The 17093-nt window shown below is 41.5% G+C and overlaps 1 protein-coding gene across 1 annotated transcript; it reads left to right on the top strand.

Moving 5' to 3' along the window:
• Window positions 1-659: 659 nt before the first annotated feature.
• On the top strand, window positions 660-15780 carry LOC117476328 (kinesin-like protein KIF2A). Its single transcript, XM_034122764.1, is given in 22 exon segments — window positions 660-796; window positions 1651-1745; window positions 1995-2114; window positions 2321-2375; window positions 3098-3153; window positions 3155-3218; window positions 3727-3827; window positions 8783-8878; window positions 9034-9088; window positions 9264-9426; window positions 9636-9726; window positions 9807-9870; window positions 9965-10056; window positions 10577-10719; window positions 10805-11009; window positions 11948-12058; window positions 12159-12226; window positions 12328-12417; window positions 13287-13434; window positions 13757-13858; window positions 14385-14520; window positions 15003-15780. Coding segments are annotated over 22 exon segments (2202 nt in total). The 5' UTR covers window positions 660-735; the 3' UTR covers window positions 15089-15780.
• The last annotated feature ends 1313 nt before the right edge of the window (window positions 15781-17093 follow it).

Below are 17093 nucleotides of genomic sequence, written 5' to 3'. Positions count from 1 at the left end.
GCTCCGCCGATTTCTCCTCCCTGAGACGGCGGGACGCGGCGAGGCTGTGAGTCGGTGTGTGAGCACACACACAAACTCCCAGCCAGGCTGCGGGTGTGTGTGTGTGTGTGTGTTCGGGCTGGTTTCGGGCTGGGTTTCGCTGTGTCTCGCTGTCTCGCAGATGGCCACTGGGCTCACAGGGAGGGGGGGGGCAGGAGCTCCAACAAGCCGTTTAGGACAGAGAGTGAACACACATACTATACAGAGATGCTGTATGAGAAACCAATGTGAGTTTGGAAAATTGCACAATATAAATCTATTTTAGTAGACCTCAACAATGGAATTATGATCAGTAGAAATGGCCATGACATGGGACCTTTAATACCTGCTACATTCAATTGGTGAACACATGAATGCATCAATTTTCATAATCCCATTACTTTTTATATTTTCATCTAAAATAAGGCATTCTGCATGATTAATTATATTTTTGATACTCTTATTTGACTATATATTTTTTGCATTTCTAACGTGTGTATTCATATTTTTCCTGAAGTAATCAGAGTATTTCGTCCACTGCTGCAAGTACAGAAGATGCTTCTTACTTCATCAATCGCGCATGCGCAGTGTCTCCTTCTCCTCTCCTGCCTCTCCTATGACTGACCGCTAGTGACCTCGATTTCTGCAGCAGCACACAACTTGAGACAGCACACACACATTGCAAACACCAAAAACAATAATACACACGAGGGGGAGATGGCTGGTATTTTCGTGAAGATCTTCGTGGGCATTTACGTGGAGATAAAACGGAGCGACGGTACGTGGCATGCACACAGACACCGCTCTCCATCCGGAGGAGAGGAGCTAACGTTAACGAACACCGCAGCGGGGTGTTTTCTGCTAAGCTAGCCAGCCGCTACATCTTTTCATAGGGATGTCTTGTTAAAAAACACGATGAATGATGCGTTAAGACGAGCAGAAATGTTGTTTTTATATCCTGCTGCTGTCGACTGTCAGTCAGACAGACACTCGCCGGCCGGCCCGAGCTGCAGGCGGGCGGGTCCGTCCACCTGTGCGGCTGAACGCTCTAATAAAACAGACACCTGCCCTGTTTCATCTGCCCTCTCTGCTTAATGGCTACAGCCCTTCCAGGGTGCATGCTAACTGCACTGCATCATCCAGCAGTGGCCTGTGAATCCTGGGCTCAAGGATGGCTGCATTCATGGGGCCTCTCCCCCCTCTGACTGCCACTAAAATAGCTCTAAAACAGCCTTATGGAGATTTATTTTACCATTCAAATGAGTGGAAAAGGCTGGCAAGAATCTAAATAACAGCCAGTGAGTGAATGCTGCTCTTGAAGTTGTGAATGACAGGGCTAAAGTCTTTATCATCATCCATCATGAGCCACACCCATTAGCATCTCAGCCCAGTCTCCTTATTTCAGTGTCAAGTTATGACTGCAGGAAACCAAAATGCTGTATTTTATATTTTCTTCCTGCAGGAAATGATCCGATACTAATATTCTCAGTTAGAGATGTATTCTGTTCATGGCTCATTGGTTATGTTAATGTCTGTCTCCTGTGATTTAAAGGCTAAAAGCAGCTGTACATCCTATACTCTACAGTCCCATGCAGCACTGAGCAGGCTTCACATCTCTTTTTCTCTCTGCAGGACGAATACACCAGGCGATGGTCACATCACTGCATGAGGACAATGACAGTGTGACAGTGGAGTGGATCGAGAATGGAGACACCAAAGGGAAAGAGGTATAGCTGCCACTAACTTCCTGTATGAACTACCTGAATGTCCCATTAAAACCACCACATTTCTCTCTGTCCTCTAAGTTGGTCTGGAAGATAAGTAGTGGCACCAAGTAATTAACTAGCTCTCCATTTAAAACATATACATACGGTTTATAATAATATACACTCCAGTTCAAAAGTTTGTGATTTCCTGCCACAAAAGCTTAATTAGGTACAGTTAGCTTTGTTATCTTTGTCTTGTTTCTGCCTCAGATTGACCTGGAGAGCGTCTTTGCTCTGAATCCAGATGTTGTTCCTGATGAGGAGATACCACAGAGTCCTGAGGCTCCTCTTCCTCCTTCCAACGTTGCCAAAACCAGCAAACTCCCCAAGGTCTGCTCCCATCAATATCAATCAATCAACTTTATATTTTTGACCCCACTAATTTGAGCAAAATGCTATGCTACATTTCCTAATGACCTATGTATGTAATTCTCAATGAAAGGGAAAGATACCCACTGTTAAGGTGAATGTCCATTTAATCTTGCAGTGTCCATATCAGTCTACTTTCAATGCTGTATTGGTTTATTTCTTTTCAGACCAAACGGATTACAGCAATACCTAAAGCTGAGAATCCTCCACGGGAGAATAGAGGTATGTTTGATTAAATTCGGAGGGTTTCAGTGACTGTAATGTACTTTAAAACCCTTGTTGCAAGATAGACACAACGTGAATTATAACTCAGCCAAATGAATACGGGCGCAGACATTTTTAGATTCAGTGACATACACTTCAAGATGTCATTGGAAATCAAATAAAAAACTGCTCTGATAATAACACAATTATCCAGGGATAGTTGTCTGTACATCTTGTTTACTTTAGCATGAGTCGCTAATAGCTCATTTGCATACTTTTAATGGTTCTTATCTTTAAAAGTGTATACAAATACAAGCTTAAAAAGAAGTGGGGATCCACTTGTACCCCACAGCTAAGCGACTGACTCCATACCAACATAATCATTTCTGTATTCAATCCGCCAAGCCCTCACATTATGGAAACTGAAGTTTAAAAAACGAAATAATACTATAACTATAATTAAAAAAACAGTGACCATTAAAATTGTAAAATTGTGTATGGTCAATTGACTATCATTTAGCAAAATTGTTGCAATCTTACTTCAGTTTACTATTATAAAGCCCAAAAAAAAGTTAAATAATCTAATTTGAGAAACTAGAACAAATAAATATTTAGCCATTTTGCTCTTTATTAATCCCAAACTATCTGCATGAAAAGATACCAGTGGATTTAGGTTGAAAAATACATTTGTCTATTTTATTATTTTTGTAAAACTGTGGGATTATCTTTGTGCTCCTCAGCTGCAGCAGTGGGAACCACCAGGGCCCGTCCCAGCCAGCACAGCCAACCTGCAGAGCCCCCCCCCCCCAGCCATCGTTCCCCAGTCTGCACTCAGCCAGACCCTGCTACAGCAGCAGAACGGTAACACAGTCTCTATCAGCATCCTACATGCCAGAGGCTATTCTAGTCCACATGCTTTAGTTTTATGATCTAAGATGTACTTTATGTTAGTTTCCTGACCCATTGAGTGTTGTTGTTCTTTTCTATTGGAGTTGTTTTTTGTGAAGGGATTACGTTGCAGAGGCCACAAATGGTGATGTAATGCTCCCACACAGCTGTGGTCCGCGAGAGCGTCAAAGGCTCTTTCACAGTCTCTCACATGCTTGGCTTCAGGCATAGACTCATACTACAGCACTTGTTGTGGTTTTCAGCTGTGGCTGTCGGAATTTGAATAAACGTTTGCTACTATTGAGTTAAAGTACAATAATTCTTTAATTCAATGCGTAGAGCATGACTTCTGAAAGCAGCAGAATAACTTATTATTATGATATTTTTACTACCCAACAAACAGGAGGAATGAATGGTCTGGGGCTGAAAGTCTATAAGAAAAATACAGTATAGTTATTTTGATTATCTCCTTTCTTTCTAGCACGGAAAAAATCCAACTGTGTGAAAGAAGTAGAGAAACTGCAGGAGAAACGAGAGAAGAGGCGAATTCAGCAACAAGAGCTCAGAGAGAAGAGGGCACAAGTGAGGAGCACACACACGCATTACACACATATACAGTATATACACACACAACACACAGAGCATCTGAGGTTAAAGGTCCCATGTCATGGCCATTTCTACTGATCATAATTCCATTGTTGAGGTCTACTAGAATACATTTAAATTGTGCAATTTTCTAAAATCACATTGGATTCTCATACAGCATCTCTGTATAGTATGTGTATTCACCAGGTATTCTCTGTCCTAAACGGCTTGTTGGAGCTCCTGCCCCCCCCCTGTGAGCTTAGTGTGCTCTGATTGGTTGGGACGTTGCGAGGCTCGCTGCTGCTGCTCGCTGCTGCGAGGAGCGAACAGGTTTCCGGGTCGTCGATACAGAGAGACACAGCGAAACTCATCCTGAGCACACACAAACACTCACAGCCGAAGTAAAAACAATAAGTGTGGCTTGATATTGAGTAAGAAAAAGGTTTATAACGCTGTGAGAATGGGTCTGCGGAGAGCATTTCTCCGCGATCCCAACTCGTCTATTACCAGCGTTCAGGGAGCTCTATGCAAGTCAATGGGACTCCCTGTTAGTTAGCCAAGGGATCCTGGTGTGTGAGGTGCTCCGCGCATGGGCGTAATTTCCACTGGGGACAGGGGGGACATGTCCCCCCCACTTTTCAAAATCCCATTTGTGTCCCCCCCACTTTTTAAATGTGTTTATTATTGTTTTTTTACGCAATCGGTCATCGTCAAGGAGGAGCGTCTGTGTGTGTGTGGCACGAGCGCATCTTGTGAGAGAGAGATAGAAAGAGAGAGAGACAGAGAGAGAGAGACATAGAGAGTTACGGGGGTTGTTGTTAGCATTTGGTGCTAGCTCGGAGCTAACGGAGATTAGTAGCTGTTTCAACAATAAGAAGAGGGAGAGTTCTTTCCTGTCGGACTTTGAGAGACTGAGAGAGAGAGAGAGAGAGAGAGACAGAGACAGAGACTGAGAGAGTTACGTGGGTTGTTGTTAGCATCTGGTGCTAGCTCGGAGCTAACGGAGATTAGTAGCTGTTTCAACAATAAGGAGAGGGAGAGCTCTTTCCTGTCGGACTTTGAGAGACTGAGAGAGAGAGAGAGAGACTGAGAGAGTTACGTGGGTTGTTGTTAGCATCTGGTGCTAGCTCGGAGCTAACGGAGATTAGAAGCTGTCTCAACAATAAGGAGAGGGAGAGCTCTCTCCTGTCGGACTGAGAGAGATCACGTCAGCTCAGGGAGGTAAAGGACTCTGACGGTACGTCTACACAGCAGCGTTAAAAAAATCTTGGAGGTGGGCGTATCTGAAGCTTGAGGATTTTTTGCGAGCAAGGCACGAACAACCAATCACATGAATCTCCCGCCCGCGACATACGAAGCAAAAAAGCCCGAAGTAAACTGGATATAAACTCCCCAAAACAGGCGAAAACCTACCACTGTCTCTGCCACCTCCCTCCATGCCTGGCTCCTCCGGTTTATATCCCGGTAGGTCTGGTCATAAAGCACCGGGTGATTCCCTACCGCTAATTTCTCCTCCATTTTTTGGAATATGAGGAAATGACCTGCGGTATGTCTCTCCCAGCATACACGCCGTTTGATTGGCTAAAGCTTGAACTGTCAGATTTGCGTACACGGGATTTGATTGGCTGACGCTTCCACCTCAGCTTCAAAAGTTGAACATTGTTCAACTTTGAATCCTGAAAATCCTGAAAATCTCCGCTCGCCTGCCCACAATGCAGTTCGGCGAAAAGTGAGGGAAAGTGACGTCACCCCATTCAAAGTGAATGGGCAGAAGCGTTTCAAGATTTTTTTAACGCTGCTGTGTAGACGCACCGTGAGTGATTAGATTGTAAACTGTAGTCTAAGTTATCTCAGTGGGTCTCAAACGGTTTGGTCATCTATAACAAATATTTCCATCTATGTAATATTAGTTGTATATAAAATAAGTTAAAGTGGACCTATCATGCTATATTTAAATGATATATTGTAGGGCCATACCTATATAAGGTATATTTATACGTTTCTGTTTTCAAAATACCAAACAGATCATGCATTTTAGCCATGCCTCATTTCGCTCTATGTGCTGTTTGCTGTCTACGGGGCTGATCTCTGTGAGCTGCAGCTGACCACGCCCCCCTGCAGGACAGGGGAGCCGTGCTCTGATCAAGTCAAGAGGGGGAGAAAAAAAGATCTCGATCCTCCGTGTTTTATTTATATATACACTCTATGGTTTTATTATATTATTATAGGCCTATAGAGTCGTTATTCATTTGTTTTAAAGCTCAATAAATAACAAAGAAGACCTTTGACCGGCACTTTTCTAATTTTGTCCGGAAGATTTAAACTTTAACGGACATCTTGACCGGCGAAAGAAAACCTAACTGAAACTCTGCCGCACGGTCCCCTCGTTCCTTGGAAGAGGCGGAGAGGTGGGTGTTTGTCATCTGCTGGTGGACTAACCGGAGAGAATTACAGTGCTTGCCTCGACGGGGAGGGATTGCATTGAATTAAAGCAGCGGGAGCAAACGCTTGCCTCGGGGAGGGAGAAAAAAAGCCACAGCAGAGAATAAACAGAAGGGTAACCATGGTAACTATGGGCGGGAAGTCTTCTTCGCTGCTTTTGTGGCAGACTACAGCGCCACTTACAGGCCTGGCATATGTACTACAGCGTCTCCAGCGCTTTCGAGCGGCAATGGCCGGCCGTGGCCCAACCCCACATTCCCCTGATAGGTGGAGAGTTGGCCCAATAGCCGTAGCGCCACTTCTGTGACGACATAGAAGTGTTCAAATCTGGATCAGTCTGTATCAGATCCGTTGCAGCCCCTTTTATAGAGATTTGGGTATGACATAGAGAGGGTTGTGTTTTCTGACAGGGTGAGTTCCCTGGAACACCGGGGACACATGTTCATGTATAAAAGACGTACAAAAGTGCATTTTGCATGATAGGTCCCCTTTAAGAAATCCTTCCACTGTGTGCTATAGGTCAGTACAAAAATAAAAAACACAGTTTGAAAGGGGAGTGATTAGTCAAATATGCATAAATAAAAAGAAAGAACGCAGACTAGGTAAGATACAGATAGGAGAGAGGAGGTGATCAAATATGTGTTATTGCTTGTGAGCATATTCTAATGGTTTTTTGATGATTGAAATATATACAGTTCTGTTTCATATGAGTGTTGAGAACTGTATCAATAAATCTCTTCATTTGTGCACCAGATTGATGCATTCAACTTCAATTTAAAGAAACAAATCTTCCCGGGGTGCATGCCCCTGGACCCCCCTAGAGGAGGTGAGGTCATCACAAATAAAACAGGTTCACATGGATAGGATACTAGATAAGTGTGCACACTTATTATATACACTACACATTTTTCTTGGATTTGTTAACACTATAGTCCCCAATATATTTGTAGAAAGGCAGGAAATGGAATTAAATTGAGAAAATGTTTCATTGCGGAGGACCCCCTGTTTTGTGTCCTCCCCACTTCTCAAACCAAAGTTACACCCTTGGCTCCGCGGATTGGTCCATTTGGGCCAATCCGGTCATTTGTTGTTGATTTGGGTGTTCACACGTCACAGAACCCAGGAAGCAAACAATGGAAAATGAGAAATCTCCAACGAAGCGTTCTGAGGCAGCATAGACAGGTCTTTTCTGTGTTAGAGTTTTACTCGCTACAGGGTGTACTTTGAGGGTTTTTGACTCTGCAGACCGTTTACATGCAGAAACACCTTCATAACACACAAGGGCACGGGTAATAACCGGAAAAGCATGACATGGGACCTTTAAAAACATTGTTTGGTTTCAGTGTACGGTTTTCTTACTGATGGCCAAAACAGCCCACCCCTACGGAGCGTCCACACAGCAGCGTTAAAAAAATCTTGGAGGTGGGCGTATCTGAAGCTTGGGGATTTTTTGCGAGCAACGCGACCAACAACCAATCACATGAATCTCCCGCCCCCGACATACAAAGCAAAAAAGTCCGAAGTAAACTGGATATAAACTCCCCAAACAGGCGAAAACCTACCACTGTCTCTGCCACCTCCCTCCATGCCTGGCTCCTCCGGTTTATATCCCGGTAGGTAAATAGGGACTGGTCATAAAGCACCGGGTGATTCCCTACCGCTAGAATTAATTTCTCCTCCATTTTTTGGAATATGAGGAAATGACCTGCGGTATGTCTCTCCCAGCTTACACGCGGTTTGATTGGCTAGCGCTTGAACTGTCAGATTTGCATAAACGGGATTTGATTGGCTGACGCTTCCACCTCAGCTTCAAAAGTTGAACATTGCTCAACTTTGAATCCTGAAAATCCTGAAAATCTCCGCTCTGCTGCCCACAATGCAGTTCGGCGAAAAGTGAGGCAAAGTGACGTCACCCCATTCAAAGTGAATGGGCAGAAGCGTTCCAAGATTTTTTTAACGCTGCTGTGTGGACGCTCCGTTACAGTAAAAAAAATCTGAATGTATGAATATGCAAGTATTGTTCATTTCTTTAGCTTAAAAGTGTGTCTACTATACACAAAATGTCTTACACTGCATTTTGGATACTCAGTGTGTGTGCCCTTGGGTTTTCAAATCATGTACTTTCAACCAAGATTGGCTCCCAAAAATGTCCAATAGGAGGAAAGTAGGATGGAAGATATGTGAATTGTTTACTGACATGTGTTAATATAAATGTGTTGCAGTTCATATGGACAAGGGGAATTTGTGCTAATATAGTTTGTTGGTAAATAATATGTATGAAATCAATACAAAATATAGATTCAAATTTTAGGCAGAGTTTGCGTCTCCGTTTTAGGCCAATGCAGAACTCTACCAGGATCTCAAATATAATATATAATATCCACAATTAAAAACGTTGTTTTAGTTTGTTTCAGGTATTTTCAAATGTAAAATGTAGAAAAGCAAAAATGTGTAAGTAGCTTTTCAAAAGTTTGTTTCATTTGTAACTTGTGTTCTTTGTTTCATTTCAGGAGGTGGATGTCCAGTTACCAAATTATGAAATCATGTGTATGATCAGAGACTTCAAAGAAAGTCTTGACTGCAGGCCTTTGACCAGCAATGATCTGGTAAGTCTGGTTTAGAGACACATTTCCAAGTTCAGTGTCAAGTAGTTTGTTTCATCTAATGGGGAAATAAAGATATAGTCGAAAACTGAAGACATATTGGGTGGCCTTCACCTGCTGAGAACTTATACATGTACCTTTACCTTAAATTGTTACAGATCGAGGAGCACAGGATATGCGTGTGTGTACGTGCCCGACCCCTCAATAAAAAAGGTACGTTTATATAATCAGTGTGTTTAGACAGAAATCCAATGAAATGTTATGCAGATTTTCATCTGCTTCTAAACATTTCCATGGTGTTCTATCTTAATTCAGTCACAGTAAAGGACATGTTCTTTGTAGCCTTTGTTTACCCATTAATAAAACAATTGTCCATGTTTCTCTTCAGAGTTGACAATGAAGGATTTGGATGTGATCACCATTCCCAGTAAGGATGTGGTGATGGTCCATGAGCCCAAGCAGAAAGTAGACCTGACCCGCTACCTGGAGAACCAAACTTTCCGGTTCGACTACACCTTTGATGAGAGCTCCACCAATGAAATGATTTACAGGTGATTTTCTTTGTAAACCAAAGTGAAATCATATGGGATTATAACAAACTTTACATAACAAAAAGTGGAGGTAAAAATGACTTCATGAAATAGAAGTTGACTGATCTCTATTGAGAAATAACAATTAATTATTGCAGAAGTATTTATTTAATGTTGAACACTTTAGATCCCCATAGTTTCCTGCTTGCTAACAAAAGCTCTTCTTTCAGGTTCACTGCTCAGCCTCTGGTTGAAACAATTTTTGAGCGAGGAATGGCAACTTGCTTTGCATACGGACAAACTGGAAGTGGGAAAACACATGTGAGCGCTTTAATTTGAACCTTAAAAAAAAGAGAATTTTTCATATACCATTCCTGTTTTAACACATATCTCCCTTTCAGACGATGGGAGGGGACTTTTCTGGAAAGAACCAAGACTGCGCTAAAGGGATCTATGCACTGTCTGGTCAGTTTCTCCTATACAGTACTTCTACATTAACTTCACTACTGATAGCTGCATCTGACTGAATTCAGGTCTTTCGTTTTCTTTCTTCTTGCAGCCAGAGATGTCTTTCTCATGATAAAGAAGCCAAATTACAAGAAGTTGGATCTCCAAATCTTTGCGACATTTTTTGAAATTTACAGCGGGAAGGCAAGTGTCTTTTAACACAACATGAAATGTATTTATTTAGAAGAGATTTCTGAATTTGCCTTAAAGGTAGGGTAGGGTAAGTTTGAGAAACCGGCTCGAGATACACTTTTTGTTATATTCCATGGAATGCTCTTAACATCCCGATAGCAATGATATCTTAAGTGCTTTGACAACAAATCCATAAAAAAATGTCATCTGTGGAAGCCGTGGTACTGTAAAAAGTACGACCAATCATTTTAGCCGGCCCGGCTAAAATAACTAGATGGCCTACCTGCCTGTCAGCCTTCCATCTGTGCACAAACTTATCTCGTGCCCTCATTGGTCATGTGCGCGTTCGTGTGTGTTGGAGGAGGGGCTCTATAAGGAAGTGGCAGATTTTCTCCGATTGTGTATTTTCAAATTCTAGCGATCTCGAGCCGGTTTCTCAAACTTACCTACCCTACCTTTAATGCTTCTATCAGAACTGCCAGACGAAAATAACTAATGCCATAATTTCTACTTTTCTATTCGTTTTGAAAAGGTGTTTGACCTGCTTAACCGCAAAACCAAGTTACGGGTCCTGGAGGACGGGAAGCAGCAGGTGCAGGTGGTCGGGCTGCATGAAAGGGAGGTGAAGTGCACAGAGGAGGTCCTCAAACTCATCGAAATCGGAAACAGCTGCAGGTAGTATGATCTTATAAGAAAGACACAGTAAGTTTGTTCTGAAAGTTAGGACTGGTCTTCATGTCTCCGTCTGCGTCTCCTTAAGGACTTCTGGTCAGACCTCGGCGAATGCTCACTCTTCTCGGAGCCATGCCGTCTTCCAGATCATTCTGCGCCGGCGGGGGAAGATGCACGGAAAGTTCTCCCTTATTGATCTGGCGGGGAACGAAAGAGGGGCGGACACATCCAGCGCTGACCGACAGACTCGCCTCGAAGGAGCCGAGATCAACAAGAGCCTGCTGGCACTAAAGGTCTCCTCTTCACTACCTAGATGTATCCTGTGCTTAGCTTTAAATCCTGTTTGGGTTGTGGAGGTTACTCAGTTTTTGAGTGCGACATTGTTTATGACAAAGATTTTGTGTCTTTCCATCCATCAGTCTCATTTCGTGAACACAATATTTCATCTATCTAATCCTAACAATTTAAGGGAATTATTCAAATTTGGCACAAATGTCCACTTCAACCCAAGGATAAACTGATTAAATTCTGTTGGTCAAAAGTTCAACATCACTTTGACTTCACGTCCGTCCCAATTCCTCAAACACAATCTCTCAGGAACTCTTAAGGAAGCCCAAACTTCAATTTGTACTTACTGTAAGGTGAACTGATTTAAATGTGGTGGTCAAAGGTCAAGTGTGACCACTATATGATATTAAAAAAGCTGCAAATTCACACATTTGGGAATGTACCAAAGTACATTTTATATAGTTAAAGGTAGGGTAGGTAAGTTTGAGAAACCGGCTCGAGATCGCTAGAATTTGAAAATACACAACCGGAGAAAATCTGCCACTTCCTTATAGAGCCCCTCCTCCAACACACACGAACGCGCACATGACCAATGAGGGCACGAGATAAGTTTGTGCACAGATGGAAGGCTGACAGGCAGGTAGGCCATCCAGTTATTTTAGCCGGGCCGGCTAAAATGATTGGTCGTGCTTTTTACAGTATTACGGCTTCCACAGATGACATTTTTTTATGGATTTTTTGTCAAAGCACTTAAGATATTCATTGCTATCGGGATGTTAAGAGCATTCCATGGAATATAACAAAAAGTGTATCTCGAGCCGGTTTTTCAAACTTACCTACCCTAGCTTTAAGCGATTATCAAAAGTGTTGTCTAATTGCGTCTGTATAATTGGACATTTGGAAATTGTTCCGCCACTGATGATGTTCCTGTCTCTGTCTGCAGGAATGTATTCGAGCGCTGGGCAGAAACAAACCTCACACTCCGTTTAGAGCCAGCAAGCTAACCCAAGTGCTGAGGGACTCCTTCATAGGAGAGAACTCCAGAACATGCATGGTGAGAAACAAGTTAAGCTTTGTGTATATAACTGTACCTCCTTGGACGAATTTTTTCCTAATAAATACTGATCTAACCCTCTTGATATTCCCCTGCCCAGATTGCAACCATCTCTCCTGGAATGGCGTCATGTGAAAACACCTTGAACACGCTGAGATATGCCAACAGGTAAATCAGATCGTAGGACAAAATAAAGAGAATGATAGCAAAACATTAAATTATTCTCTGCTGTCTGCTCATGTTGTGTTTTTCTGTCTCTCTCCTGCCAGAGTAAAAGAGTTTGGGATAAGTCCTTCAGATATTCCCTTCAACCAGAGCGGGTGTTCAGGGAGCCGCTCGGACCTCTCCCCAACTTATGAGTATGATCACTTTCTACTACGTCTTTCATCATTTCTCTCCACATTACCCCATCATAACCACTTTGTGTTTCTTCCTGTCCACTCAAAAGTTACTCCAAGTCAATAAGAGATATAGAAATATTTTAAACTTTCTGGCTAATAATCAATATTTTGTATAATGCGAGCACTCATCTGGAAGAATGAGCTCACCTTTAATATGGGTTCAGAAGAGCATGAGTTTGTAGTAGTACTAGTTTTGAGCCAATCATAGTCTAGTATGTTACTGAAACAATGAGTATGAGGTGGAAATGCACAAAACACTCAGAATGGACATCAGTCGTCAAAGTTTTGATAACCAATGTTTGCATATTCATAGATTCTGGATGTTTCATTGAGGTAGAAGGAATTCAATGTAACCTTAGGGAAGGTAATTAAACATTTTTGTGGAAAAAAACCACATCATACACAAATTATTCAAAGCAGAGGATTTGTTTTTGTCCTTTAATTATATTTAATGTTGGGAGTTTACCTGTAGGCTACCAAAGACATTACTGGGGCCTCCGAAATATTCACAGTATATTCAACAGTAGGATGGTATTGCACAATGGCTCAAGTTGTTACATCACTCAAGTTTGTAGGGATCATTTCTGCATTTGTAAAAAAAAATAAGTTTTCTCCATCCCCAAGAGTGTGTTTATTTTACTGCTTTTATTTTTTCCAGGCTTGATTTCTCCTGAGGCTGCATGGAGTCAGTCTGTATTGTTTTTGTTTCCATGCATGTGATCAGTCATTTCACCAGCAACATCTCAGACTATTGCATGCAACGAGCAACCCCTTTTTCTACATCAGACAGCTCAGCAGAAGTACCAACAGTCATTTTGTTATTTTAGTGTGAAGGAGCTCTCAATGGACCCTGAAGCAGTGATGGACATCCGTCAGGGAGGATGTGGTGTCAACCAGCTGGAGGTGCTGGAGGCTCAGTGGGAAGTCGGGAATTCTCCACAGAGAGATGATCTGAAGCTGCTGTGTGAACAGAACGTAAGATGAACAGATACTCCCTCATTCATCATGTACTGTATGTAGGCTTTGTTTACCAACGCAGTTTAAGGACAAGGAACTTGTTTTTCATGTCTCCAAACTATACTCAAATACTCAGACTGAAAACTAAATACTGGACGATATGTTATGTAATGTGGACTTTATCACCAATAACTTACATAAGAATTGCATTCATGGGTTGTGTGTGAATTTTAAGAATGACGTTAAATAGATTTATGTCATATTTTTGAATAAACAAACTGCAGACCGTTATTTCACAGTATCAATGGTGTCCAAACATACCTGGTTGTTCTCTCTGTAGGTGGAAGAGGTTTCCCCGCAGCTCTTCACTTTCCATGAGGCCGTCTCTCAGCTGGTGGAGATGGAAGAGCAGGTTCTGGAGGACCACAGGGCCGTGTTCCAGGTACAGTAAAGCGTTTAGCAACGGAGGCAGCTCAGAAATGTCGAGTGCCTCATTTGAATCATGCAAAGTCCGCAAATCCATCGATCAAAATGTGAATGAACTTGACAGTTACTGTAAGTAATGAATCAATAATGTCAAAATCAATACAGACTAATTTATCAATGTTTTAACCACACTCCAAGTTATTTTGTATCCTTATTTTAATCTTGAGTATTTAACTACATTTTCTAATTTACATTGTTCAAACTTTATTAAGTTATTGCTGCACATTTCCTAAATATTTAGTTTGTCCATGATCATGCACACAGATGTGCTACAGAGACCCAATTTCCAACAAAATACAAGCTCTATGTGTTGATAATATGAGTAAAACTCCCACCCAAGTACCAAACACACACATACAAACAAAGTAAGATTAGAGATCCTTGAAATATCAAACTGTCAGGTTGTGACAGCGATTATCAGCCTACATATTCAAATGTATTTAAACAACATGAGGTGTTAAAACTGCAGCGTGTCCTTACAGGAGTCGATCCGCTGGCTGGAGGATGAGAAGGTGCTTTTGGAAATGACGGAGGAGGTGGACTACGACGTGGAATCATTTGCAACTCAACTTGAACAAATTCTGGATCAGAAGATCGACATCCTCACTGAGCTGAGAGGTAAAAATAATCTGTCATTCCTCAATATTTAGGCCTCTTGGCTATTTCAGCCCCTTTTATGTTACCTGAAGTCAAGTTTACAATGTCTTTCTTGTGTCTCAATAAGCGCAATGCTACATTTAACAAAACACAAGTCTGATATGATAACAGATTAACTTGAAGGTTGCAGCAGCACAATAAAGAGAGTGAAAGAAATGTGTCATGTTGCACCTTCTTAGATCACTTCATCACTCATGCACCAAGAACAGTTTAATAACCCATGACACTCAGTGAAGTGGAGGGAGATTTTGTAATATTTTACAACTGGAGCAGAGGAGAAAAATAAATAAAACCAGTTAAAAAAACTCATGATCAATGTCTCTGCATGGCTGAATATTCAGGAGAAACTCTTAATACAAATGTTGAGTGTTAACAGGAATAGATGTTATGATGATATGATGTACACGTTTTGAAACATGACATTTTCCCTTCTTTTTTTTTAGATAAAGTTAAGTCTTTCCGTTCTGCACTCCAGGAAGAGGAGCAAGCTAGCCAACAGATAACCCCGAAGAGGCCTCATGCACTATAAATACCCACTACAAATGATATTTCACTGTAATACTGACTTGACAAAAGGCAAAGGCCTGCCACTGAGGAGGTCAGTGTTGACTAAAGAGCTCATGTAGCTCAGTTGTGATTTTATGACTTACTGTCTTGTCCCTCCTCAACCCCTTTGCTGTACAGGCTGCCGCTGCTTTCCATCATGCATCCGTCCATCTGTTATACCAAAGAGCAGTCCGTCTTTGCTCTTTCATCCTCCTGTGAAGTGTATTTACAAGGTTTTTGTATATGTAATAAGTCACAAGTGCTTCATTTGAAAACAAAAAAAGGTGAATAATTATTTGTTTTACATACATTTTTTATAGATTCAAATCATAGCTTATCCTCACGTTGGTCAATTTTATAAACAACTTTGCCATTTTGTGCAATATTTGGAGGACTTTATTCCTGTACTTCCCCTTATTTCAGCTCAGGGGTGAACAGGGCATGTCGAGTTTGTGTGTAAAATGAGCCACTGTGTGTTTGTGTTGATACTGTATGTAATATATGTTTGATTGAGAGAAAGCTTAAAACTCAAAAATAACCTTGCATCACATGAATTGACCTAATGGGGGCACTAAAATCAAAGACAAAACTATTGATTTAAGTGTTCCATATAATAATGACTGAAACAGTAATTTTTCATTTGCCAAAATAAAGAAACTACTTCTTGTTGCGGTACTTGTTTTTATTCATTCTGTTGACATCTTACTATAAAATGTTAAGAATATGAAAGAAGGTGAGAGTTTAAGAAACTTCAACATTTCTTTATTCATTTATGGAAACTGATTTAGTGCTTAATGATTACTCACAAAGCACTAAATCAGGATGGATAACTGGATGGATTCCCTAAAATGAAGCTGTTTTTGTTTTTGTAAGTGATCTATACACTTTTTTTAAAGGAATACTTTTGTATTTCAGTTACTCACCCTAACCTTGAATTCTGTGTTTGTTTTTGTTCCTTATTTGAGTAAATTGTCTTAAAACTTCCTCCACCGGTCAACCATAGACAGTAAATGCTATCAGCCTGGAAATTAGGAGTCACAACTTGGGAAAGACTTTGAAAATACTTTTAGACCTATTGTGAGTGTTTAAACTAGGATTAATTATCCTGTAAAGTTTACTTGCCTAGTGTTTTGGCACGCAGTTACTCACCAGGTAGACGCTACGTCGGTTAGCTAGCTAACAACACTAGCAACAAGCAGAAATGTCTCAGTTCAGAGGCTTATTCTTCCACCTTTTCGTCTGCTCTGTCCGTATCAAACTGCCTGACTCCCAGGCCGTCCACTCACAGGCCCGGTCAGGGTGCAGCACACCGCCACACTAACGTGGTGACGCCGGTCTTTCTCTGTGTTTCCTAGACTCACGAAGCTGGTTGATGAGTGTCAGAGGGATCACTTGGTTTGGTTTTTTGTTGGCCCTTCACATGCATGGTTCACTCTTTCTTAAGCTCATTTTGTATTAGTTTGTTTGCTTTTTGTTTGCAAAACTGTGAATTTTAAATTATAAGGACTTTAAGTTACTGTTATTTAGAATATGGTTAGAGTTCCTTATAGAGTGGTGCAGTGACGAGTCCTAAAACCCGGAAGTGAGTTAGCATTTTACCACTACCGGTTCCCTCGTCTCAGTGGGATTTCTCCATAGGATTTTGGAAAATAGCTCGAAATAAGGTCTGTGGAAAACGAACCTGTTTGATAAATGCACGTTTTGTTCAGCCGGATAATATCCACATGTCTACCTTACTTTTATAACTTTCTAATCATAAATCTAATCGCCAGAAGCAAAATGCTAACGTTATGCTAAAGGAACTACAGCCGAGTACAGCAGGGTCGCACGACTTCAACGTCACGCCAACTTAAGATCGATATTCAAACATACAGATTCAAAATTGTACAAGTTGAAGCGTTTGTTTTAACAGTTTGTAAGAGCGCAGGTAGTTGCTCTCAAGCAGAACAGGGGCAAACAAACTCAGCAGGAGTGTTTTACGAGTTTGG

The sequence above is a fragment of the Trematomus bernacchii genome, unplaced genomic scaffold (genome assembly GCF_902827165.1).
Source record: "Trematomus bernacchii unplaced genomic scaffold, fTreBer1.1, whole genome shotgun sequence".
In the NCBI taxonomy this organism is placed as follows: domain Eukaryota; kingdom Metazoa; phylum Chordata; class Actinopteri; order Perciformes; family Nototheniidae; genus Trematomus; species Trematomus bernacchii.
The sequence above is the reverse complement of the archived record's forward strand: the minus strand, read 5'-3'. Positions and strand labels throughout refer to the sequence as shown.